At 22.3% G+C, this 27,914-nt stretch overlaps 1 protein-coding gene across 2 annotated transcripts; it reads left to right on the top strand.

Moving 5' to 3' along the window:
- LOC127286164 (protein EFR3 homolog cmp44E) lies at positions 1–26,150 on the top strand. Of its 2 annotated transcripts, none has more exons than XM_051312509.1 (12): positions 1–276; positions 9,989–10,065; positions 10,928–11,043; positions 13,857–14,019; positions 14,263–14,522; positions 17,366–17,509; positions 17,985–18,063; positions 19,000–19,580; positions 19,924–20,284; positions 24,493–24,792; positions 25,211–25,366; positions 25,451–26,150. In XM_051312509.1, exons 1-12 carry the CDS (start codon positions 195–197, stop codon positions 25,601–25,603), a joined length of 2,472 nt encoding a protein of 823 aa, XP_051168466.1. In that variant the 5' UTR covers positions 1–194; the 3' UTR covers positions 25,604–26,150. The 2 variants fall into 2 exon arrangements, with proteins under 2 accessions (XP_051168466.1, XP_051168467.1); XM_051312510.1 differs by lacking the exon at positions 1–276 and adding an exon at positions 9,790–9,913.
- Positions 26,151–27,914: the final 1,764 nt, after the last annotated feature.

Here is a 27,914-nt window from a genome sequence, read left to right as displayed (position 1 = left end):
CTTCGATGCCATAACCACCGTCTCATCGAGGAGGTGGGTCGTCGGTTGTCTCGCTTAAAAGTTGAACCATTTTTTCCCGCGCAAAAACCATAAGTAAATAAATGGTGAAGTGGGAGAAAAGAAATTCATCTCTATATGAACTTTAACATTTTTAGTGTGTTGGTTTATTATTATATAGTCACGTGGGTGATATTATGGCTCTCATCAGGTGTTGCTTTGAGACTGATGCAAAGGAAGTTTTTGAAACTGTTGTCAAAAAGTGCACTGACCCTGGATGTAAGTAAATATGAATAGATTTAACTATATTCATCGAAAAAACGTAATTTTAAATTTAAGAATATCTTTTTAGCGCCTTATGAATAATTTCTATGAATTTTATTCTTAAAATTAGAATAAAATACTTTTAAAACCAGAAAGAATTCTAAATTAATAACTACTTGTTATTTTAAGAATTATTTTTTTTTAAGTATATTCTAATTTTAAGAATAAAAGGATATAGTTCCGAATAGCACATACCTCCGATTTCAATAAAACTTAGTATCCCTACGTAATTTGGTGCGCTGATTACCAAAATCATAGTGAAAATTGGCGGAAATTTAATTATCATGGTAAAAACCATAAAAAACACCATAAAATCATGGTTTTTTTCGATTATCTCGTAAAAAACAAAAAACTTCGAAAAAAGTTTTAGACGAAAGTTGTAGATCTCTAAAAAACACACATTTCATGTTTTATGCATTTTTTACCAAAAGTCATTATTTTTCGAGAAAAACGCAAAATAGTAAACACGGCCTTCGGCCGCGTAAGGTACTGCTCGCTTCTCTTTTTAAGAAATCTTGGCGAGAGGGGGTGGATGTGTCCGAAAGTAATTTGCAGAAATTGTGGGGTGGAGTCTACAGCAGCGGTAAACGCAAAATAGTAAACACGGCCTTCGGCCGCGTAAGGTACTGCTCGCTTTTCTTTTTAAAAAAACCTTGGCGAGAGGGGGTGGATATGGCCGAAAGTATTTTGCGGAATTCGTTGGATCCTGAGTAATGGTGAATATGATAATTTCTGCAAATTACTTTCGGACACATCCACCCCCTCTCGCCAAGATTTCTTAAAAAGAGAAGCGAGCAGTACCTTACGCGGCCGAAGGCCGTGTTTACTATTTTGCGTTTTTCTCGAAAAATAATGACTTTTGGTAAAAAATGCATAAAACATGAAATGTGTGTTTTTTAGAGATCTACAACTTTCGTCTAAAACTTTTTTCGAAGTTTTTTGTTTTTTACGAGATAATCGAAAAAAACCATGATTTTATGGTGTTTTTTATGGTTTTTACCATGATAATTAAATTTCCGCCAATTTTCACTATGATTTTCGTAATCAGCGCACCAAATTACGTAGGGATACCAAGTTTTATCGAAATCAGAGGTATGTGCTATTCGGAACTGCACCCGAATAAAATGTATAGAAAATATTCTTAAATAAGCTCAAAGAAGATATTCTTAAATTTAGAATTTGTTTTTTTTCGGTGTGTAACGCTTCGAATTGAGGGAGTAAGTTTTCAAAAATTGATAAATAGTAATCTAGGTAATTTTGGGCTTTCTTCATTTTCGGAAAGTAGACCATTTCGCGAAGTATTTTCTGATAATTTCAGACTGATTCGATTAATTTTGACACGAGATATGTGCTCTCTAAATCTGAATTAGTAAAAATGTTCACTAATTTAAATTAGTGACTCACTTTTTGCTTCTAAATTAGTAAAATTTTACTAATTATTAGTAACTTTTACTAACAATTAGTAAAATTTAACTAATTCTAAAGCAAAAAGTGAGTCACTAATTTAAATTAGTAAACATTTTTACTAATTCAGATTTAGAGAGTGAGTTTTAGCGAAGAAGCGTTGAGCCCTTTATGGTAGTTACGCGGTATTGAGTCACGCAATCTAATACTCAAAATTGTACTGAAGAAGAGAGAATATTCCGCAGACAACATCAAATTAAAGCTACAGAAATTGCAAATGACTCTATTTAATTTCTTAAATATTTTACATAAAATTTTTGATTTTTTTTTTTAAATTTAATACATAGTAATAATTTTTTTTTTTAATGAAATAAGAAATTTTCTAAGAAAAAGGCAGAGATTTTAATTTAATTAAAGTTGTTTTATATAAAAATATCTATCTTTTGTGTTGGGTATGCTTTTGACTATAATATAATAGGGGAGAACATAAACGACGCGATTTTATTGAAAAAACAACTCACACAATTCTGTAAAATGAGTTTCTATATACGTATATAATAATAACATATATCTTCATTCACTCTCACATCTTCAGTTCTCAACGATTTTTTTCCTTTGAAAAATGAATGTTTACCCTCATTGATCAAAAGTTGACCCTCGATACACATTAATAAAAAAAAAAAATATTTACAAAATGTTGATTTTTGTTTTTTAAAAATAAATGATTTTATTGTTTTCATATATCACGAATTATATATTCTCGATAATAATAAAATATAAAAAATATTACATAATATAATAATAATAATTTATTGTTTATTTATTGAAAATATACGGAAAATATATATAAATAATAATAATAATAATAATAATGTTATCATAATAACGATTATATCAGGTAATATTTTATTTATTCATTTACAATAATAATTGAGCTTAAAAAATTTAAATTATATAATAAGAATAACTAAAGTTGAGAAATATATTATATGTAAAATAAATTTTCTTTTTTTCACTTATTCATTTTGTTCTTTAATTCATTTACAAGAATATTAAAAAAAGTTTCGACTTAAATGGTTTTTTAAATGTATTTTTTTATCTTTAGATAAAAAAATATGAAACTTAGATAATTATAAAATGTAATATTGATAAAAATATACTTAGAAGTATATATTTTGATCTATATTAGAATATTTTTTCATTATTGAAACATTTGTTTGGTGGCCTATATGCGAGTATTTCAGATATATGATTCGCTAAATGGAAATATTGAGTAGCTGAACATATTGATTTTCGAAGACTTGATATTTCACATAGCTATATATATATAACAAAGTGTGGGTTAGATGCATTCAAATGAATAAATACAAACTATAATTACACGCTGCATGACAAAGATAAATTTTTAAAAATAACATATACATTATTTTAGTCAAATTTGTTAATGAAAATTTTCAGATTTTTTTTATATATACATGTACATAATATTAAAAAATTATTTCAATTAAATTTAAAATCAAATTTTTAAAAAATATAATTATTTCCGCATTTTTCCAAAATGGAGAAAGAAAATTACATATTTTATGCAAAATCGAAAAAATTAGTCCATCTTCATATTTTCTTAATTTTATAAAAACTTCTTCAAATACTCGATCACTTGACTATTATCAAATAATTATTTAATTAAATAAAATAACTTTTATTTGAATTAAATAAATTGTATTTGAACCAATAATTTTTATATTTGAAACAAATAACATTTAGGGTTAGCCGGGGTAAATCCGAACTCTTTTAGTAAGTTTCAACAATAACATAAGTTTTTTCTTTTAAAAGACAATACTTCCGGTATTCTGGTGCATAAAGTTGTTACTTTACTTCCATAGAACAATTTTATGGGGTAGCAAAAATTTTTGATAAATTACAATCGCAGGAAACTTAGCGTTCGTATTTACCTCGATACTTTGCAACTTTCCTAAAATACCGGGGTAAATACGAACGGCACTGTATTTCAGAAAAATCTTAGGGAAAATAAATTTAAAGTATTGCAATTGTTAAACTTATATAAAAACTCAAAAAAATACGATAATAAACCTATTATGTAATAATGCATCATATATAAATACAAAAATCAAACAGGTTAAAAATTAAAATGCATTACACAATTAAAACCTTCAATAACTTTATCAAATCATAACGGATTTTTGCAAAACTTGCTACAGAAAGTATTTTGGAGTGATTGAATGTAAATACAAAAATAAAAGTCAAATTTTTTAAATTCAAAATGGCGTATTCAATATGTCGGACTTTCCTAAAACTTATTTTTAAAAATGATCAAATTTGCTTGAATCTTGACACTCGGGGGTTTTCGGGGTTGCTGAATACGAATCTGAAGTCAGATTTTTAAAATTCAAAATGGCAACTGACTTCCAATTCGTAATCAGCAACCCTGAAAACCCCCGAGTAACGATTTTCGAGCGAATCCAATGAATTTTTAATTTTCGTCCGCCATATTGGATCCGCCATTATGAATTTTGAAAAACTGACTTCAAATTGGTAATCAGCGACCCCAAAAATCCTAGAATACCAAATTTTATTAAGATCCTGAAAAACTTTTTTTAACAAACTTTTTGGCAAAAAAAGTGGAACACTCTTTCGAGAGAACAAAGATTAAGTTTCTGCTTATTAATTACTAATGAGGATACACGGAGAGAAATAGATGGTAAGAACTTATGATCTTAAGATGGTAAAAAGTAGATGTTATCCGGTACCATCATTATGCTACTCGGTACTATCAAAGATGTTACAAAAACCATCTTATAAAAACTATTCAAAATTAAAGAAAAATATCTGTAGTCATCAGAACTAAAAATTAAAGCAAATTAAAATTCATCTGAAAGAAAATTTTATGCAATGAAATTTTAATTAATAAAAATTCTTTAAAATGCCTATTATGCAAAATAAAAATTCGAGTAAATAAAAATTCTGTGAAGTGAATTTTCGGTTATATAAAAATTCTGTAATATAGAAAATCGTTTCGATCAAAATTCTGCAAAATACTATAATTCGAACAAATATAAATTTGGCTTAAAAATAATTTTATGACAAATGAAATTCCATAAAATGAAAATTCTAACTAATGATTTTTATAACATAATCATGCGTCCCGTTGGAGATTTAAAATTACAAAATTTTGATTCCCATTTTTCTGGCAGGTAATACTCTTATATTTTTTATAATAATAAATACTTTACAAAAAAATAAAATTCAAAAAAAAATTTTTTCATTAAAGGCACGGTAAAAAACTGGAATTGAATAGAATATTAAAAATATTAATTCCATTTAATTCGGAGAATTCCCTCCTTTCTTTACTTCCACGTATAAGACAGAAATATGTGAATTTTCTATTCCTTTTAATTCAATTCCAGAAATATATCATACTGTGATTGAAAACAATCGAAATAATGAATTCCATAAACAGGATTAAACTTTGATTAACATATGTCGATAATGTAGAAAAGCAGAGTTTTTTGCATTGAAAAAAATTCAAGAAATAAAAAAATAAACCAATTCCACTATTGGAATAGAAATTTTTCAACGTCACCCATTTCAATAGAAATTATTTGGGATTAAAAAAATCATTAATGTGTTCTTTACAACGGAATTCATAATTTTCAAATATTTTTGGAATTAAAAATTTTAAGTGAATAAATTTTTTTAAATTCTATCCATTTTGAGGGTATTGAAGAAAAAGAAAATTTCCCAAATTAAATCAAATTGATAAATTCACAATTTTATTTTCATATATTTTTATAAAATTTATTTTTTTATTTTTTATTTATTTTTTAACAAAAAAAACAGTAAAGTATAGACGTAATTAAATTTTTAACATTTTAAGTTATTAAAAATAAAGTTACATCTTTTCTTATTCTGCATCAGAAAATTTGTAGGGTCAGTTGGGGTAAATGGGGACAAGAGTTGTTGGAGCTTAATTTACAGTTTTAAAATTAAGTTCAACATCAATATTTTAACCTCAGACCACTTACAAGAGGTTTTGAGTATTGCCAAGCTTTTATCTTGACAATTGAGTATTCATTTGAGTATACATTTGAGTATACATTTGAGTTAAATTTAAAAAATTAATGGAAGTTAAAAAATCAAAAATTCACATTCTAGTTGAAATTTCTAAAAATTAATGAAAAATAATATATAATTTATAATTATTTACAATTATATTGGTTTGTTTCAATACAAGGAACACAATTATTTTATATTTAAACTTGAATTTAAAAAATCACAAAATTTTATTGACAAAATGTGAATTTTTGATTTTTTAACTTTCATTAATTCTTTAAATTTAAATTGAAACTATACTTTATATATACCAATCGATTTGTCTTAACTTAAGGAATACGATTGTATTACCGTAAAATGGGGTAAAGTCGGCGTTTGGGGGTAAAGTCGGCCGGCGCTTTAAATCATTTTAAAGTTTAACTATTACTTTTTTCCAGAAGAAATCCGAGTTTTATTAAAAATGTAGTTAGAATTAATGTAAATTAATAAATGAAATACAATATTTAAGTGTTTAAAGCGCCGGCCGACTTTACCCGCAAACGCCGACTTTACCCTATTTTACGGTATATATAACCTTAAATTTTTCTATTTAAAAATTTTTCGATTAAAATAATTTTTTTAGAAAGACGATAATTTTTTTTTTTGGGTATTTTTTAAAATCCTTTGGTCAGATTTGAGATATTAATATTATGTTAAATGAGTCTACCAAATTTTATCTAAACCCATTAAAACCTGTTAAAGTTATCGTCTAAACAAAAAAGGGGTCCACACATACACATACACATACATATACACATACACATACACATACACATATATACATCCAGACAATTGATCAGCATCTCATATAACATGTTTCTATATAGAAAAAAAATTTGTTTCCGCCACTTTGAAAATTTTTATAAATATAACGAAAGGACTACAAAGCTTCCTCCACGAGGAAGCAAAATAAAAAAATTTCAATTGTTTCAACTATTATATATGTACTACAAATTTTTTCAAGTTTTTTCATCCCTTAATACAGTAATAAATACTTAAGGAAACTTTTTTCTTAAACCTTTCTTAGAAACTATGCTGTCCGCATTTACCTCAAATTTTAGAAAATTTTCTAAATCTTGGGGTAAATGGGAACAATCAGTTTCAAGCGTTTAAAGCTTATCTAAATTTTTTTCTGTTGGCATAAAATTAATTCTGAGAATGTAAATAGCAACTTAAAAAAATATAAACCCGCAAATATTACCTTTTAAAGGAAGAAACTTACGTAATTTGTGAAAAATAGGGATTTTGTCCCCATTTACCCCAACTGACCCTATTCAAAATGCAAATAATTCAAATTTTTAAAAGTAAAATTTTTATTAAAAGAAAAAAATTGCCAAAAATATATTTTTTTAAACTATCAAACAATATTGTCAATAATAGATTATTGAGTATTTAATTGTTTGTTATAAAGAAATTAAAAATTAATATTATCAATAATAATTTAATTTATTAGAATATTATTACATATTAAATGATAATAATGAAAATTATATGTTTACAGGCCTCGGATTATAAACTTTTTCCGACTTTTTTCAAAAATACGACTTTTATCGACTTATTTTAATAAAATGCGACATTTTTTGTTTCTTCATCTTATAATACATAATATTTTTATTGCAATAATTATTCTAATTATATTTTAATTTTTAGATTTTATTATAATTATAAACAGTAATAAGTAATACTTAAAATTACTTTTAATAAAAATTCAAATAATTGTACTGACATCAGACAAGAAAGGGAAAAAACTCACCATTTGCCTTATAAATTTTAAATTTATTTAAAATTAAATAATATAAATTTCATCAAATATAACATTGAGAGCAAATATTAAAATTAAGATTTTCATAAAGTAAATTTATAAATTTGCTGGGAGTGAAAACAAAAATAAAATTTGTATACATGTATATAAATAAGCTTTTATAATTTAACAAATTTTTTATTTAAAATTAAAGATTAAAAAACCTTGTACCTCCCAGACAAACGTCTCCGCTTGGTACTCATTTTCAACTATAGAAGGAACCGCGTTGTCTTACTTCTACGCTCCTGCTCGAGTCGGAGCATCTTACGCTTACCGCTTAATTACCATCCTATTGTTGCCGTTTCCAAGATTTCGCTAAACTCAGGTCGCAGTGTACATCACAAATTCAATTATATCAAAATTATTTTTCAATTAAAATTTTTATGAAATTTAACAATTGTTTATAATTTAAAAAAAAATATCACAATAAAATTGAGTTATTTTTTAAAAATTTCAATTCAAAATAAACTAAAATTCAATTATTACAAGAAATTTTAATTCAAAATCAATTAAAAATCCAATAATTATCTAAAATTTTCAATTTAAAATTTAATTATTTACCAAGTTTTCAATTTAAAATGAAATAAAATTCGATTATTTTCTAAAATTTCTATTCAAAATTAATTATCCAAATTTTCAATAAAAAATGAACTTAAATTAAATTATTATCAAAAATTTCAATTAAAATTCAATTATTTCCCAAAATTTTCAATTCAAAATGAACTGAAATTCAATTATTTTCCAAATTTAAAATCAAATAAAATTTAATTATTCTCAAAAATTTGAATTCAAAATTAATTGAATTTTCAATAATTTGAATTTAAAAGCATCTAAAATTTAATTATTTCTAAAATTTTTCATCGAAAAATTTTTTTTTTTTGAAATTTAATAATTTCATTTATAACTCTAAGGGAATTCAATTATTTTTAACTATTTTAATAATATTCTTTGAAATTTCAACTATCTGAAACCATTTTTCAATTAAAAATGATTTTCAAATTATCGTATTTTGTCCGCATTTTCTAATAAATTTTTAGTGAAATCATCTAAAATTTTAATTACAAAACACTTAAAGTTTCAATTAATTTCAAAAATCTCAATTTTAAATCTTTGAAAATTCAATTAAATTTAAAAAATATTTTCCCAAAAATTGTTTGATGAATTATTTTTAGTTCTGTAAAATTTAATAATTGTTTGAAAATTAACAATATCTTTTGAAATTTAATTATTTCTAAAAATTTCAAGTTTAACCCTTCGAAAAGAATTATTATTAAAAAAAAAAATTTTATTTAAAAATCTGTGAAATATTTTTGTTAAAATAAAAATCAAATCCACTTTTTTTTGGAATATAAATCGACTAAAACGACTTTTTTGTGTCTTCAAGTTGATTCGAGGCCTGTGTTTTTATAATTAATATTTAATAGGTATTCGTTGGCCCCTGGTACCTTAAAAATTAATTTTTTTCATATTACTATCTTGTACGAAATTTCCTGGCGCATCTTTTTTCTCATCATAAATTTGTATACAATTTTTGAATCAATATACAACTTTAAAAAAATTTCGTTGGTAAACGTTGTGTACTTTAGCTTCGTGAATTGAATTTTCGAATTTGGAATTTTAAAGGAACTTACTCCGAAATTTGGAAACACAATTATACAACTTTGGCAAAAATGAGAAAAAGAATTGTCAAAATTTGACACGTCATAAGATTACTATTCAAAAAAACACATAAAATCAGAAAAGGCCAACTTCAAGTTAGGACAGAAGGACAGACCAAGCATTTTATTATTATATAATTATTAAAGAAAGAAAAATAAACCTACTTGATGATAAATTATTGTCCTTTTGTTTCACTCGGTTTCATATATTGAGCGCCAAATAAATTTTAGTACCCTTAAAATTCTTCTCAGATGGCAGTAGCGTCCAGACAAACATTAGCGTCACCAACGAAGAAAAATCGCATTTCATTCTTAATAAAATGCTGTGTCGATAAATAAAAAATAATTTTAATTTACAAAACTCCTAAATAATCCAATTAAATAAATTACAAATAACGCAAATTAATAAATAATTCAACAAAAAGAATTTAATAAAAATTGTTTTAAAAAAATGTAGAAAATTGTGTATGTTCATTATAATATTAAAATTCGTAATTCCCGCACTTTTCAAATGACGTTTGTGACGTGTTAACTTGAATTGGATCGAAGCAGTAGAGAAAATCGCAAGTGTCAAAATTTTGTTGTCTGGATTAATAATAAAATCATTAAAACATGTTAGGTATAATAATTGAATAGTTTTGGCAAAATTAACATGATTTTCGTGTTTTTATATTATCTTTTTTTTGTGCCTCAGGTTGCTGTTGGTGTTGTTCAGCACTTCGTCCAAGATACAAAAGGCTCGTTGATAATATTTTTCCTGTAAATCCTCAGGTACGTTTTTTTTTTTTTGCAAATTTTTTGTTTTTAATTTTTTATCTCCTTTTTGTATAAGTTAACTACTATTTTTTAAATTAATTACAATTTTTAAAATTGATTTTTAATTTACAATTTTTTTAGCTATAATAACTATTTTTCAATTAATTACTATTTATAAAAATAAAATTACTGTATTTCTAACTATAAATGTTACTATTTTTGAAATAAATTACTATTTTTAAATAACTGTTATATAGTTTAATTACTATTTTTAACTTATTTTTCATTAGTTTTAACGTTAAATATAAATAAATTAAATATAAATACATTTTTGTCAGGACCGAAAATTTGAAGTTGAAAATTGATTTTTTTTATTTTTACAAAAATAAATTTTATAACGGATTCAAAAATATCGTTACATTTTATCTTTTTGATTTTTTTTTTTTTAATTTTTACGAGATTTGCAGAAATTTTTGTACGAATTTTTATTTATAATATTTTGGCTCATTTTATTGGCGATGACGTAATTGGTGACCTTAACCTAATTTCCAATATTTGTAACGAAATTTCATGGAAGTTCATTTGCATATATATACCTTTGTAATATATACAATGGATGCAATGTTATATCATTTATAAATGAAGGTTATGGCCATAAGTTATTTAATAATAATAGATTCAGGAAGAAATTCTTTTTGTCTTTGTGATTTAAAGATAAAAGATAACATATTATTAAGGCGGGAAATTTAAATTACATGTAATTATTTAAAAGATGTTCGCGACTATTTTTGAACTCTTAAAATAATTATATATGTCAAGGTGAAGAAAATGAAGTTGTAAATTTTTATTCGTAAAATATTAATAATCTTTTTTTTAGGATGGCTTGGTCAAAAATAATATGGAAAAGTTGACATTTTATTCGCTCAGTAGTCCTGAAAAATTGGATCGAATAGGCGAATATTTATTTCAACGAGCATCAAGGGATATTTATAGGTAATTTAAGAAAAACAACAAATTTAAACAATTTAAGGGGTTATATTTAGTTGTCCGACTTTCTAATTTTGAATTTGTGAGAATTCGTTCACTAATTCAAATTAGCAGAAATTTCCACTAACTTTTAGTAAAATATTTACTATTTCATCTATAGTAATATATTTTTTTTATACTATTTTTAGTGAAAAACGACTAAAAATTAGAAGAAATTTCCATTAATTTAAAATTTAAATTAATAAACGAAGTCTCACAAATTCAAAAGATAGTAGGGAAAAAAAAATTTTTTTTTCATTGTAATAAATATTTTGATTGGCTTAATACTTTGGTAAATAGTAAATAGTTTTTATCTGCTAGTAAAAAAGAGAAAATGATGAAAATTTTTTTATTTTGAAAATAGTTTTTAAAAGTATTCTGCTTCTGACGACGTTAAATTTTGAAAAATCATAACTTTCATAATTTTTATCAAATCAAAACATAAAAAATACGTATTTTCTTATTTTTCATAAAGATTTCGAAAAAACTGTTCCAGTAAAAAAAAATTTTTCGACTTTTATATTTTTTACAAAAATTTTAAACACCATTCGTCCTTTTTGTCATACAAAGCAGATCTCCTTCAGATCTTATTTATTTCTCTTATTTAACAAATTTTTAACTAAAATTCTTCTCTAAATTAATTACTTTCAATAATTTTAATTTTATTTAATTGAATTTTAATTGAAAATTTTAAAAATAATTGAATTTTAAAATGATTTTGAATTTACATTTTTGGTAATTTTATTTTTGTTGAGTTTTTTTTTTAATTTTAAAAATTATTGAATTTCTTAAAGTTTTTAATTAAAAAATAGTTTAAGATAATTGAATTTGTGAAGAGATAATTTCAATAATCTTAAACTATTATTTAATTAAAAAATTTTAAGAAATTCAATAATTTTTAAAATTTTTTTCAAAAAATTTAATAAATAAAATTACCAAAAATGTCAATTCAAAATCACTTTAAATTTCAATTATTTTTAAAAATTTCTATTTAAAAGCTTCTAAAATTTAATTATTTCTAAAATATTCCATCTAAAACTTTCTGAAATTTAATAATTTCAACTATAGCCCTGACGAAATTCAATTATTTTTAATGATTTTTATAATGTTCTTCGATAATTCAATTATCTGAAAGCAGTTTTCAATTAAAAACTTTTGAAATTCATTTTTTTTTTGTAATTTCTAATATATTCTTCATCACCAAAAATTTCAATTAAAAATCACTTGAAGTTGAATTAATTTCAAAAATCTGAATTCTAAATCTTTAAAAATTCAATTACTTTTAAAAAATGTTATCTAAAATTACTTCATAAATTATTTTTAATTCTGTAAAATGTAATTTTAAAAATTTTTATGAAATACAATAATTTTCAATAATTTTAATATTTCTTTGGAAATTCAATTATATAAAAGAGTACGAAATAATAACTCTAAAATTAAATTGTTGTCCGAAATTAAAAAAAAAAACAGGGTTTCTACAAATCATGGAAAACATGGAAATCATGTAAATGTCATGGAAATTCATTTTTGATCATGGAATCATGGTAATCTCATGGAATTTTTTCAATTCCATGATCTAAGATTCAAATTTACACGTTCGTTGAAAATGACCTATTTTCAGTATTTTAATTCGTCATAATTTATATTTATAGTAAATTTTAAATTAAAGTACCATGGAAGTTTTATCATTTATCACCTGGAAATCATGGAAAAATCATGGAATTTCACGAAGAGCAATTTGTAGAAACCCTGAAAAAAAACCTAGAGCTATTTAAATTTGCAGAAAATTTATTTCAAAATTAAAAATCTACAACTCAATTACTTTAAAAAAAAATTAATTTCAAAATCTAAATTTAATTATTATCCTAAATTGTTGTGACCATTAATACAAAAAACTATGTTAAAATTTTAAAATTCGAATAAATTGCTTAAATCAGACTTTAAAAAATTATTAAAATGTAACTTAAATAATTTTTTATAGAAAATTTTCCTATTTAATTGAAATTTTGAAAAATTGTCTCCGTTTGACCTGCATTTTGCAGAATAGAGATTTTTGAAAATTTATTTTTACTATAAAATACATATTACATTATTTATTGAGAGGAAAAAAAAATTTTGTTCTTTAAATATTAAAGAATGTTTAATTAAAAAATAGTTTAAGATAATTGAATTTGTCAAGAGTTTCATTAAAATAATTAAAAATAATTAGGTAATTTGTCGAAGAAATTTTAGTTAAATTTTTTTTTAAATATCTAAATTTTAAATAATTCAGTAGTTAAATTTTTTGTCAATAATTAAATTTTAGAAGATTTTCAATATTAAAAATTTTTGAAAATATTTGAAAATAGATGTGAAAAACTAGTTGAAAAAAAATTTTAATTTAGATTTTTGAAAATAATTTTTATTTCAAAGAGCTGCAATTAATGTTTTTTTTTTATTTATAATTAAACTATTAAACAATTTTTGACACAAATTTTTATACTACAAATAAATAAAAAATTTTTAATTCCTTTAAAATATTTAAAACTTTTTTTTTATTCTCTCATTCTTTTAAGTCACTTAAATTTATGTATTTTTATTTAAAATGCTTCTTTTTTCTTGTAAATAAAAAAATTATTAAAATGAAAAAAAATGTCAAATATCATTTTGTTTTTTTTTTTTCCTTAAAAAATGCAACTAAACATAACCCCTTAAGAAATAAAAAAAAATCAAATCCAATTTAACCAAAAGCAATAAGTACAAAACACTTTGCCTAATTGAAGTAAACGACGTTTTTCCAGACGACGAAATGGATTCGTCATTATTGCAATGGAGGCAATGGATCAACTATTGGTGGCGTGTCATGCACAAACATTAAATTTATTTGTCGAGAGTTTTTTAAAAATGGTTCAAAAACTATTGGAATCAACGGATCCACAATTACAAATTTTAGCTACACAATCAGTGAGTTTTTTTTTTGTATCTAAATATATTGTATGATTGCATTTTTCCTTTAGAAATTCTTTTATCATATCTAGATATATATATATATATTAACAATAATATTTGATAGAAACTTCATTAACAAAAAAAAACTGATTCATTGCTTTATTGGTATGTTTTCGCTATTTAATGTGCGTTTTTCATCCAACGAGAAATATTACTTACGCTTTTAATTCAGTTGAACAAATTTCTTTCAATTTCCAGTTTGTTAAATTTGCCAACATCGAAGACGACACGCCGTCTTATCACACACGTTACGATTTCTTTGTATCAAAATTCTCTGCGATGTGCCACTCCAATCATGACGATACCACAATACGTAAACAGATACGACTTGCGGGAATTCAGGGCTTGCAGGGTGTTGTGAGAAAAACACTATCCGATGATCTTGTTGAGAATATTTGGGAACCCGTTCATATGGATAAAATTGTTCCATCATTACTCTATAACATGCAAAACTCAAGGTAAGTTTTTAAAAAAAAAAAACTACATTCAAGCCTCGGATTATACGAGTTTTTCGAGTTTTTTTAAAAAATTATTTTACAAAATTTGTAAACAAAATACGTATTTTTTAGTACACAATGGAGATCTTCTTTATTTCAATTATTTTACAAATTTTTAATTAAAATTCTTCACAAATTCAATTATCATTTTTCAATTAAAATTTTTATAAAAATTTAATAATTGATTATAATTTTAAAAACATTAGCAAATAAAATTACCAAACATTTTTAATTGAAAATCACTTGAAATTGAATTATGTGCAAAAATTTCAATTATTTTCAATGATTTTTATAATATTCTTGAAAAATTAAATTATCTGAAAGCATTTTTCAATTAAAAACTTTTGGAATTTAATTTTTGTATGTGATTTCTAATAAATTCTACATCAATAGAAATAATTAGAAATTTCTCATATTATAATTATTGGCTGAAATTTAACACAATATTTTAAAATTCAATTATTTTCCAAATTTTTTTAGAAAATTTATTTATTTCTAAAATTTTCATTCTAAATTTTTTTTTTTAATTTAATAATTTCAATTATAACTCTTCTGAAATTCAATTATTTTTAATGATTTTTATAATATTCTTCAAAAATTCAACTATTTGAAATCATTTTTCACTTAAAAAAGGTTTTAAAATGAATGTATTTTTGTCTGCAATTTCTAATAAATTTTATTAGTGAAATCATCAAAAATTTTAAATTAAAAATCTCTTGAAATTCAATTAATTTCAATAATCAAAATTGTAAATCTTTGAAAATTCAATTACATTTTAAAAAATGTTATCTAAAATTATTTGATAAATTATTTTAAGTTCTGTAAACTTTAATTATTGTTTGAAAATTAACAAAATCTTTTGAAATTCAATTATTTCTAAAAATTTCAACTTTAACTCTTCCAAAATTATTATTATTTAACAAAAATTTTTTATTTAAAAATCTGTAAAACTTGATTAAGTATTGTCGAAAATTTTTTTCACCATCAAAAGTAAAAACTTAAAACTTTGCCCAATTTAAATAAAATTTTGAAAATTTATCTTACAATTAGTTCGATTCTGAAATATTCAAAATAAATTTTCTTGATAATATTTTTTTATAGAATTATTTTCATTACAGAATTAATAAAATGAATTTAATATCTAATAACATTAGTTATTTAAAGTAAAATATTTATTAATCAATTAAATGTTGTTAAAATAAAAAAAATTCGAATTTTTCGACTTTTTTTGGAATATAAATCGACTAAAACGACTTTTCTTGTGCCTTAAAGTCGATCCGTGGCCTGTAATAAGATACGAATTTTTTGACTTCTTTTATATTTTTTACAAAAATTTTAAACACAATACGTCTTTTTTGGTATACAAAGCAAATCTTCTTCAGATCTTATTTATTTTACTTATTTAACAAATTTTTAACTAAAATTCTTTTCTAAATTAATTATTTTCAATAATTTTAATGAAACTCTTCACAAATTCAATTATCTTAAACTATTTTTGAATTAAAAATTTTACGAATTTCAATAATTTTTTAAAATTAAAAAAAAACTCAGCAAATAAGAATAACCAAAAATTTTAATTCAAAATCACTTTAAAATTCAATTATTTTTAAAAATTTTAATTTAAACATTTTAAAATTTAATTATTTTAAAATATTTTCATCTAAAACTTTTCGAAATTTAACAATTGCAACTATACATATAACTCTTCTGAAATTAAATTATTTTTAATGATTTTTAAAATATTCTTCGAAAATTCAATTATCTGAAAGCATTTTTCAATTAAAAAATTTGAAAGTTCAATTTTTGTCTTTAATTTTAATAAATTCTTCAACAACAGAAATCATCAAAAAATTTCAATTCAAAATCACTTGAATTCAATTATTTTACAAAGCTGAAGTACACAACGTTTATGATAAACGATTTTTAAAGAAATCATTTTTTAAAATTGAAAATTCTATAATTTTTTGCCTAAAATTTTTTTTTTTTTATAATATGTTGATTAATAAAAACTACAAGAAATATTTTTTAGGCAAAAAGTTATAGAATTTTCAATTTTAAAAAATTATTTCTTTAAAAATCGTTTATCATAAACTTTGCGTACTTCAGTTTCGTATTATTTTCAAAAATTTCAATTTAAAACCTTTTAAAATTTAATTATTTCTAAAAATTTCAACTGTAACTTAACCAAAATTTAATGATTTTAAATTCAATTATTTAAAAGCATTTTTCAATTAAAAACTTTTGAAATTTAATTTTTGTTTCTAATTACAAATAAATTCTTCATCACCAAAAATTTCAAATAAAAATCACTTGAAGTTCAATTAATTTGAAAAATTTGAATTGTAAATCTTTGAAAATTCAATTCTTTAAAAAAGTTTCAAATAAAAACTCTAAAATTGAATTTTTTATTTCACCTAATTTTAGTTTGTCTGAATTTTCATTTATACAAATTGTTATTTTATAGAATTCTAAAAAAGTGATGAATTTTCATTTAACGAAAATTAATAATTGTCCGAATAAACAAAAGACCGAAAAATTTCTATGGGAATTTAAAAACTTGACCAATCATAACTTTCTTGATAATTTCTAATTGGTTGAAATTTAAAAATCGTAATTTTTTATAATTCGTGTAAATAAAAGATTCTTGAAAAAAAATTTATTTTATATCTAGAGCTAATTCAGTTTAATTTAAAATTGTTAATAAAATTCTTAAGTTTTACTTATAAACAATTAAAAATAAAGTAAGTGTGTATAAAATCGATTTGCGCAAAAAAAATTACAAAAAAATTAATGTATCTTTTTAGATATTTTGATAAACTGGACGGTACACCAGAGAGTCCAACAGAAGAAAGATCTGATCCACCTCAATTTGCAGAGACTTGCATGAGAGAATTGGTTGGTCGCGCTTCATTTGGACACATTCGCTGTGTCATTAAACCCGTTCTCAGGTAATTTTGTTTTAAGTTCATATAAAGTATTATCTAAAGAAAAAGTAAAACTAAATTTAAAGTTATTAGATTGGCTTAATATTTTGTTGAATTATTGTTCTATATAAAAGTAACAAATCTTTAAAAAAAAATCGAAGATATACTTTTCGATTTATTTGAACAATTAAAATTGTTTTTTTTTAAACAATTAAAATTTTACAATTTTTTAAAATTATTTTTTCATGAAAGAATATCTAGATACATGTAATTTAAAAAAAATATTTATCTCGATTGGTTAAAAATTACAAAAATTATAATAAATTAAAAAAAAAATTTGAAAAAATTTAAGTTTGCAATATTTTGAAAAATATTTAGAATTTTTAAAAAATACTTCAAATTTCTAATTTTAATCGCTAAAGGAATCTAAATTATCAATTTTATGAAAATTTACCAAAATACCATAAATACTTGATCTAACGGTTTTTGATATTTTCAGACATTTGGATCATCATCAATTGTGGGTACCAAATTTTTTTGCGGTTCACACTTTCCGAATTATAATGTTCTCCATTCAGGTATATTTTTTCTCTATTTTCTATCTTTGTTCGTTTATTATTAAATTATTCCTAATAAGGAAAATTTTACATTTTTCGATAAAAATTAAATTTTTTTATTTTTTTTTTTACAACACCATTTTTATTTATCAGATCACTTATGATGATTTTTATAAATTTTTCGACGTTGAATATAAATAATCCGTAAACATAATTTTTCCATCATATCAACATGAGATTCCAAGAAATTTGGCCTTGAAAATTGAAAAAACGCTGTTTTTAGGACGCAAAAATATGTTCTAAAAATCATTAGTTAGAATTTGCATTTTATGGAATTTCATTTGTCATAATTACTTTTGAGCCAAATTTTTATTTGTTCGAATTAGTATTTTGCAGAATTTTCTATAATTACAGAATTTTTACTTAACCGAAAAATCATTTAACAGAATTTCTAATTGATAGAATTTTCATTTGCCCGAAATTGCAAATGACCGAACAAACAATCGACAGAAAGATTTTAGCGTGATTTTTAAAATTAACCAATCACAATTTTATAGATAATTTTTTATTGGTTCATTTTAAAAATCACGCCGAATCTTTCTGTCGATTTTTTGTTCGGCCATTTGCAAAATTCGGACGAATGAAAAATCTATCAATTAGAAATTCTGTTAAATGATTTTTCGGTTAAGTAAAAATTGTGTAGTATGAAAAATTGGTTATATGAAAATTATTTCAAATAACAATTCGAACAAATGAAAATTCATCTGAAAGAAAATTCTATCCAAGACTGATGAAGAAATTCTGTTTACGGATTCGTGTTTAGTGTCAAAAAAAAAAACCTATATAGGAATCACTCTAAGCGATCTCAAAAATAAAAAAAAAGTAAAATTTTGTTGTACTTTGTTATTGTTATCTTTAATCTTATCTTGGAATTGTTTTTTTTTTTTTTTTGCCCAGTCGCAATATTCGTACACCGTTGTGGAGGCCCTAATGACACATCTCGACGATCATTCACAATCAACTCCAAAAATACGAACAAGCATTGCTGATACATTATCGAAAATTATTTCAATTGCCGCTGGTGAAAGTGTTGGACCATCAGTATTGGAAATAATTAGTTCTCTACTCTCACATTTACGTGTGAGTGTGACACGAAATCAAGTTTCATCAAGTGACGAACAACAATATCAAGAGGCATTGATAAATGCACTTGGTGAATTTGCAAATCATTTGCCAGATTATCAGAAAATTGAAATAATGATGTTCATCATGAGTAAAGTCTCGTACAGTCAATCTGATCGTATTAATTCCCTTGGCAAGGGCGATGTTCTTTTACAAAGTATTCTTTTGAAATCATTATTAAAAGTAGGCACCAAATATCAGACAATACATCTTAATACAACATTTCCGCCAAGTTTTTTGCAACCACTACTCAGAATGTCATTGGCTGCCGACGCTGAAATGCGTCTTCTTGTTCAACAAATTTTCCATACTCTCATCGATCGACATCGCAATAGTGCCAAATTTACAAAACCCACGTAAGTTGAAATTTTATAATTTTTATTTTTTATAATTTTAAAAAAATTTACGATTAAAAATAATTACTTTTTTTATACGAATTATCATTTTTCGAATTAGCATTTGTTAGAATTTATTTTTAAACGAATTTTTATTTACTGAATTTACTCTCTACCCAACCAGTTTATTTTTTAAAAATTCTAATTTAACCGAATTTTTATTTAACAGCGAATTTTAAGTAATGAAAATAATACCAAATAAGATTTCAATAACTAATGAATTTTATGGAATATTTATGCACCTTTTTATTTAGATTAATATAAATAATTTCAATAATCATCTAATCGAAAAAAAAAATTATAGAATTAACATCGTCGAATTGGATCTAATGATAGAGAAATGTTCACGTCCCGATGTGATATTCATCAGGAAACATGGTCCTGAAATTTATATGGCACTTTACGAGTCACTTGAAATGACAAATAATTCAGTGGAAAATGTTGAATCAATTTACACGACAATGGCATTATTGGCCGTGGAATTAGCCTCAGAGGAAACAATACTCGAACTTTTGAGACTTGTCCTCAGTCTTCAAGATCTTGCACTAACAAGTGGACAAATTACAATTACATTGAAATTCAATCTTCACGCAATTGTCATTTCTCTTCTTGTTTTAATTGCCTACGTTTGTAATATTTCATCACTCATGGACTATGCGTCAAAAGTAAGTTACAAATTATTATTTAAATAAATAATATTTTCCTCCCGAATGAAAGTACAGGCTTCGGATTGTACGACTATTCAGACGTTTTTTAAAATGCACCTTTTTTCGACTTATTTTGATAAAAAACAACTTTTCCTACTTATTTTACAAAATTTTCAAATTTTGAATATTAACGTTCTCAAAAATGTGCTCATCGAATTTGAAATATAATGTAAAAACTAGATTTTTTAAAAACACGTCATCAACTATTCTCAAATGATTTTCAGTGAATCGATTTTTTTAATTAAAAATTTTTTAAATTCTTGAAAATTTGTCTCAGTTCAATTTTGAAATATTATCTAAATGAAATGTTTTGATAAATTCCTATCTAATTATTTTTATTTTTTAAATATAATAACAATGGTTAATAGAAATAATATACTTATTAAATAAAATTTAAAAAATCAATTTTCTCTACTTATATTAGAAAATAAAATTTGAAATTAATTAATTTATTAAATTAAAAATAAAATACTTATGATTTTTTTTCTAGTAGAAGCTGAAGCTCTTCCAAAATTCAATTATTTTGAAAATTTGAATTTAAAAAGTCTGCAAAATTAATTGTTTTCAATAATTTTAATTAAATTTTTCAAAAATGAAATTATTTAAAACATTTTTCAATTACAAATTCTTTAAAATTCAATTATTGTCTAAAATTCTTGTAAAAAAAAGTTCAGCAATTCGAATATAAAAAATTTTCAAATCATAATCTTCTGTTTGATTAATTTTAAAAATCTGTAATGTAGGTCTTCAGAAATTCAATTATTTTAAAAATTTCTATTTAAAATTCTATAATTAAGTAAATTATTTTTCATAATTTAATTTAATAATAATAAAATGCTTGGTCTGTCCTTCTGTCCTAACTTGAAGTTGGCCTTTTCTGATTTTATGTGTTTTTTTGAATAGTAATCTTATGACGTGTCAAATTTTGACAATTCTTTTTCTCAATTTTGGCCAAAGTTGTATAATTGTGTTTCCAAATTTCGGAATAAGTTTCTTTAAAATTCCAAATTCGAAAATTCAATTCACGAAGCCGAAGTACACAACGTTTACCAACGAAATTTTTTTTAAAGTTGTATATTGATTCAAAAATTGTATACAAATACAAAAAATTTATGATGAGAAAAAAGATGCGACAGGAAATTTCGTACAAGATAGTAATTTGAAAAAAATTTATTTTTAAAAATTAATTTTTAAGGTACCAGGGGCCAACGAATACCTATTAAATATTAATTATAAAAACACAGGCCTCGAATCAACTTAGAGACACAAAAAGTCGTTTTAGTCGATTTATATTCCAAAAAAAGTGGATTTGTTTTTTATTTTAACAAAAATATTTTACAGATTTTTAAATAAAAATTATTTTTTTTTATAATAATTCTTTTCGAAGGGTTAAAGTTGAAATTTTTAGAAATAATTAAATTTCAAAAGATATTGTTAATTTTCAAACAATTATTAAATTTTACACAACTAAAAATAATTTATCAAACAATTTTTGGGAAAATATTTTTTAAATTTAATTGAATTTTCAAAGATTTAAAATTGAGATTTTTGAAATTAATTGAAACTTTAAGTGATTTTTAATTAAAATTTTAGATGATTTCACTAAAAATTTATTAGAAAATGTGGACAAAATACAATAATTTGAAAATCATTTTTAATTGAAAAATGGTTTCAGATAGTTGAAATTTCAAAGAATATTATTAAAATAATGTATTTCTAAGTTCTTTGGCATGAGGGTTCTATGAAAAAAAGAACAAAACTTTTCCTTTATTTCATACGTTTCGGCAACTGATGTGTGCCTTCGTCAGTGAATATTTATTATAGTATCTGTAATGATAAGTACAAATGTAACTGTAGAGTAATGTTCAAAATTTAGATATTGTCCATATTTTAATTTAGTTGTTACAAAATATGAACTTAGTATAAACTATAAAATAAAAATAACGTCGAATTCATAAATAATAGATTTATATAAAAAATTTAAATTGAATTTATAATAGAAAATTATATCCAAAGAAGAAATTCCTTGCCAACAATTTGCAACTTACAATCACATGTTTGAAGAAAGTTTAATGTAGATAGAAGTGGTACTATTGGAGCATAGTATGAATGTATTCCAATTAGTTGTAACACTGCACAACACATATATTTTAAATATTTTACACATTTTATTTTATTTATTTATTTTTGAGAGAAGTATCAATTAATAATAATTTCGACGAAAAGACAAAATTCTTTAAATGCTTTCGCCTCGACTTTTCCGAGGATACTGAGTTTTTGGGAGGTTTTGTATACTTGTTGTGATATAGAAAAAAAACTTTATGATATTGTATTGCATTTTTGAAGCCATGTGCAAAAGAGAGAGAGAAAAAAATAAAACATGTGTTTAAAGGGATTTTTAAATGGCTTGTTTAGACGTAGCGATATCCCGTAGTGATTGACACTAAAGAGTCAAATATCATTGGTGCCTTTATGTTTATGAAGGATCGTAAAATAGAATTTTTTTTTTTTTTTTTTTTTTTTTTTTTATTTTTAAGGAATTACTTGTGAATGTGTGTTGAATTGTTTATGTCGGTGTTAGGAGATTTAAATTTAAGGAACGTTAAAGAATTTTTAAGATAGTGGTTTATAAGTGTAGGTAATGTTTGGGGGGGGGGGGTGGTGGTAAATTATATAATAATATGGTATATTATGTAAAGTGTGTTTTATATATATATATATATATATACAGACATATATATGTGCAGAAAAAAATGAATTGTTTAGTGAGAGTATGTTGTATTTTACTGTGAATTTAAATTTCTATTTTTGGAGAGACAAGTAAAAAACATCATAATGCAATTATTAAAATAGTTAAAAATAATTGAATTTCCTTAGAGTTATAATTGAAATTATTAAATTTCAAAAAGAAAATTTTCGATGGAAAATTTTAGAAATAATTAAATTTTAGATGCTTTTAAATTTAAATTATTGAAAATTTAATTAATTTTGAATTCAAATTTTTGAGAATAATTAAATTTTATTTGATTTTAAATTTGGAAAATAATTGAATTTTAGATTATTTTGAATTGAAAATTTTGGGAAATAATTGAATTTTAATTGGAATTTTTGATAATAATTTAATTTAAGTTCATTTTTGATTGAAAATTTGGATAATTAATTTTAAATCGAAATTTTAGAAAATAATTGAATTTTATTTCATTTTAAATTGAAAACTTTGTAAATAATTAAATTTTAAATTGAAAATTTTTGATAATTATTGAATTTTAATTGATTTTGAATTAAAATTTCGGGTAATAATTGAATTTTAGTTTATTTTGAATTGAAATTTTTAAAAAATAATTCAACTTTATTGTGATATTTTTTTTTAAATTATAAACAATTGTTAAATTTCGTAAAAATTTTAATTGAAAAATAATTTTGATATAATTGAATTTGTTATGTATTTCATTAAAATTATTAAAAATAATTAATTTAGTGAAGAATCATTTTAGTTCAAAATTTGTTAAATAATTGAATTGAATCTACATTTTATACTAAAAAAATGTATTTTATTTACATTTTTTTTCAAATGTAGAAAAAATGTCGCATTTTATTAAAATAAGTCGATAAAAGTCGTATTTTTGAAAAAAGTCGGAAAAAGTATAATCCGAAGCCTGTAAACATATCATTTTCATTATTATCATTTAATATGTAATAATATTCTAATAAATTAAATTATTATTAATAATATTAATCTTTAATTTCTTTATAACAAATAATTAAATACTCAATTTGGCGCGTTTGCTCGCGTTTAATTTTGCTAGTTTAATAATAATATTTAATAATTCAATTAGTTAAAATATAATTTTTTAAATACCTATTTAATTAAAATTGTTTTTAATATTCAATTATTAATTCGTAAGAAAAATATCTTCAGCAATTTAATTTTACAAAAATTTCAATTTAAAATCTCTTGAAATTCAATTATTTCTAAAAATCTTAAATATGTAAATCTTCCAAAAAATACTGATATTATTTTTAATATTGTCTTTAATTCTTTCCCAAATTAATAATTTTCAATAGTATTAATCAATTGTTTCAATTAAATTTTTTCCCCGTTTATCAGAAAGTGAAATTTGTATCCAAGAATTTAATATTTATGATTTTAATATTAAAAAAAACAGGTTGTCGAAGAAAGAATGAAAGAGGCGATGCATTTACTGCCGGATTTACATTCTCAGTATGATAACAATTTACCATCACGAATTCCACCAGCTTTGCTTGTCGATCAAACAGTTGTGAGCGAATGTCTCAAAGGTTTGGGTCTTGAAACCGGAAAACTTCATCAGGGTTCCGGATATAGTGGAAGTTCCATGCAACATAGACATTCCTGGGTCGATACAGCGGGGAGAAATTCATTGTCCGACATCAATAGCGGCACAAACGAAGTCGACAGCGGAGGCTCTTCTCCTGGTGTCCAAAAGGTAACGAAAACAATTCATTATTTATTTATATGTAATTTTAAAAATTATTTTTTCTTAAAAATTTCCGAAATAAATTCCTTATTTCTTCCTTGACTTAAAATTCAGGATGTCTAACGGACTTTAAAATCTTTGAAAAGTCATTGAATTTTTTTGATCCTTGAAAAACTTTGAAATTCCTTAAATTTGACAATAAAACCTTGAAAATAATTTAACATAAAAATTTTATACAATTTTGTTAAATAAAAATTCGATAATTTTTAATTTGACATCACAAAAATTCCAACAGTTCTAATGTGGGAAATATTTATGTTTTCCGAAGAAGCTTACTTTGATTGGGATAGAAAATAATAATAATAAGAAGAATTAGATAGGTAAAATTTAACATGAATTAAAAAATTTTTTTTTTTTGATATTTCAGAAATTACCAGGGGAGGAATTAACATTTGAAAATATGAAACGAATATTAACAGAAAATAACAATAATCAAATTGTTGAGGAAGAAAAACGAGTACAAATTTCGCAATTATTTCAAAACGCACCATTTGAAGATCTAGTCAATAAAACACAACCAAAGGTAAATTTTTCATTTTTTTTTTTAAATAGATTATAATTTTCGAAAAATTTAAATTAACAAAATCAATTTAATTTCATTATTTAGCACGATGCCTTGCAGAACAAACTTTCCGAAATATTTAATGCTTTAACAATTGAGCCGAAAAATAACGCAACACAAGGAACAACACCATCTGATTCCAAACCATCGCAACCACCTGCGTATGAAATGCATTTTCCAGAATTATTTGTCTATTAAAATTATTATTTATATTATACGCATATAATTAATATTATTTATTTCGAGAATTTTTATTTCGTCACAAAAAAGGGGCGAATTGACGAAGATCAAAAAATGTATATTTTTTTTTTATTATTTTGATTATGTCAAATAAACGCAAATTATATATATAAATATGTAAAATAAATTGCCATATACATGACAAAAGTATTTATGTAAATATAATTTTCATTTCTAGTTTAATAATGTAAAATGTATACATTCGTTCAATTAAATTATGTATTGTGTATATTGTAATAAGGGATGAAGAAAATTGTTTTAAAAAAATACTGTTATATAAAAAAAAGAAAAAAGTGTTGCGTAGCAAAAAAAATGTATATTGTTCTGTTTAAAGGTGTTGTTTAATTCTAAGAAAGTTATATTATATATATATATATAAATATGCGAGAATATAATAATATTTATCACGAATTTGTGATAAATATTTATTATTTATTCACTACATTACATTAAAATGTTCCGAACGTCGAAAATTTCTTTTTAATAAATGGGTATTTTTCTTAAATGTTTCGAAATTTATTTACATTTTGTATAATATGGCGGAAAATTTTTAGTAACTTTAATATAAATCTCAAATTAGAAAAAAAAATTTATAAATTTCGAGATTTATATTAAAGATATTACAAATTAGATCCGCCATTTTGTATTTTGAAAAACTGACATCGAATTCGTGATCAGCGACCCGAAAAACCCTCCGATTAATTTGTTAATAAAAATTAATTTTTTCTTTTTTGAAATACAAAGTTTTTTGGCCACTAGTATTTTACTTTACTTATAGAAAAAAAAACTAATTTGCATTTTATTTTAGAAAATAAAAAAAAAACGAAAAAAGACAAAAATTTTTTTTAACAAATTATTTATACAAAATATCTATTATTACTTTACAAGTAATTCAAATATTTATCAATCATTGGCAATTTAAAAAAAAACAAAATAAAAAAAATGTTAGTTTCCATTTCTGGGAAATTAATAAAATTTTCTTTTCTAAAAACCAGACTTTAAATTGGAATTTTATTTGATTAAATGAAAAATATTGTTTAAACTTTAAATATTCAGTGTTAAAAATCAAGAAAGTTATGCTTATAAAATGTAAAATGCAAATAATCGTCTTTTTTAAATTCGTGTTGCATTTTTCTATTTTTAAAATGGAATGAATTTGCAAAAATCGTTTCATCGCCAAAATATGATTTAATCATAAATTAATAATAAAAAAGTATTTCGAAATTTAGTTATATTTGAAAATAATTTTAATTTTTAGATTAAATAATTGAAGATTTTTTTAAATTATATAATTGAAAATATTTTGAACTATACATAGTTAATTTAATATTTTGAGTAACTCCGTTTTCAATTATTTAATTCAATATTTGAGAATATATTCAATATTATTTAATTAAAAAATTAAGATTTTTGAAAATTTTTTTCAAGCTAAAAAAATGTTATTTGTTTAAATATTGAAAGTTACATCTAACTCAAAAATTCATTTATAAATATTTGATTTATCAATATTATATAATAATATTGAAATTAAAAAACTTATCCGTTTACAGTAAAAACATTTTTTGTATCTAAAATTTTTCCAAAAAATCTAAATTTTATTAGATTAATATTTTTATAAATAAAACTTGAAATCCTTTTTTTATAGCCTGTAAATTTTCTCCATAAGAATTATTATTTTCTTAAGGTAAAAAAAAATTTTTTAATTATATAAAAAATGTTTTAAACTATGTAAATTACAAAATAAATTAAAATTAATTAATTTATGTATTTTTTTTAAAATTTTAATAATTATTGTTAATATAATGATTATAATTATTATTAAAGTATTAATATAATTATAATTGTCAATATAATAATTATAAATGTTAATTATTAATATAATTATAATCATCAATATAATAATTTATTTATTTTAAAATTATAAAAATTTATTAATTTATGTATTATAAAATATTAAATTGATTATTAATTAAAAACTATTTGAATTATAATATTTTTTTGATTTGTTCTTTTATAATTAAAAAAAGTAATAATAATTAAATATCAATTGAATTAATAGATATTAATTAATATTTAAATAATTATAATTACTAATAACAATAAATGTATTGAATAAATAAATAATTAAAATTAAAATAAAGAAAGAAATTATCGAAATTAGGTTATGTTAATAATTATTATTCGATCAATTTTGTAAATTTTAAATTAAAAGGAAAATATGTGAAAAATATTTTAAAAAATTAAAAAAAAAATTTCTTTCAAAATGCAA

Source organism: Leptopilina boulardi, unplaced genomic scaffold (genome assembly GCF_019393585.1).
Source record: "Leptopilina boulardi isolate dan_hultmark-lab unplaced genomic scaffold, ZJU_Lbou_2.1 LbouV2_351, whole genome shotgun sequence".
NCBI classification, from domain to species: domain Eukaryota; kingdom Metazoa; phylum Arthropoda; class Insecta; order Hymenoptera; family Figitidae; genus Leptopilina; species Leptopilina boulardi.
Note: the sequence above shows the minus strand (reverse complement) of the source record. Positions and strands in the feature narration are given on the sequence as shown.

What these genes read in the sequence shown, in the direction of transcription:
- LOC127286164 (XM_051312509.1), top strand. Translation starts at nt 195, where the DNA reads ATGGCTCTCATCAGGTGTTGCTTTGAGACTGATGCAAAGGAAGTTTTT. An exon ending in GTCATTAAACCCGTTCTCAG is followed by an intron (nt 17,510 to 17,984) that starts GTAATTTTGTTT and finishes TGATATTTTCAG; the next exon opens with ACATTTGGATCATCATCAAT. An exon ending in CTTCTCCTGGTGTCCAAAAG is followed by an intron (nt 24,793 to 25,210) that starts GTAACGAAAACA and finishes TTGATATTTCAG; the next exon opens with AAATTACCAGGGGAGGAATT.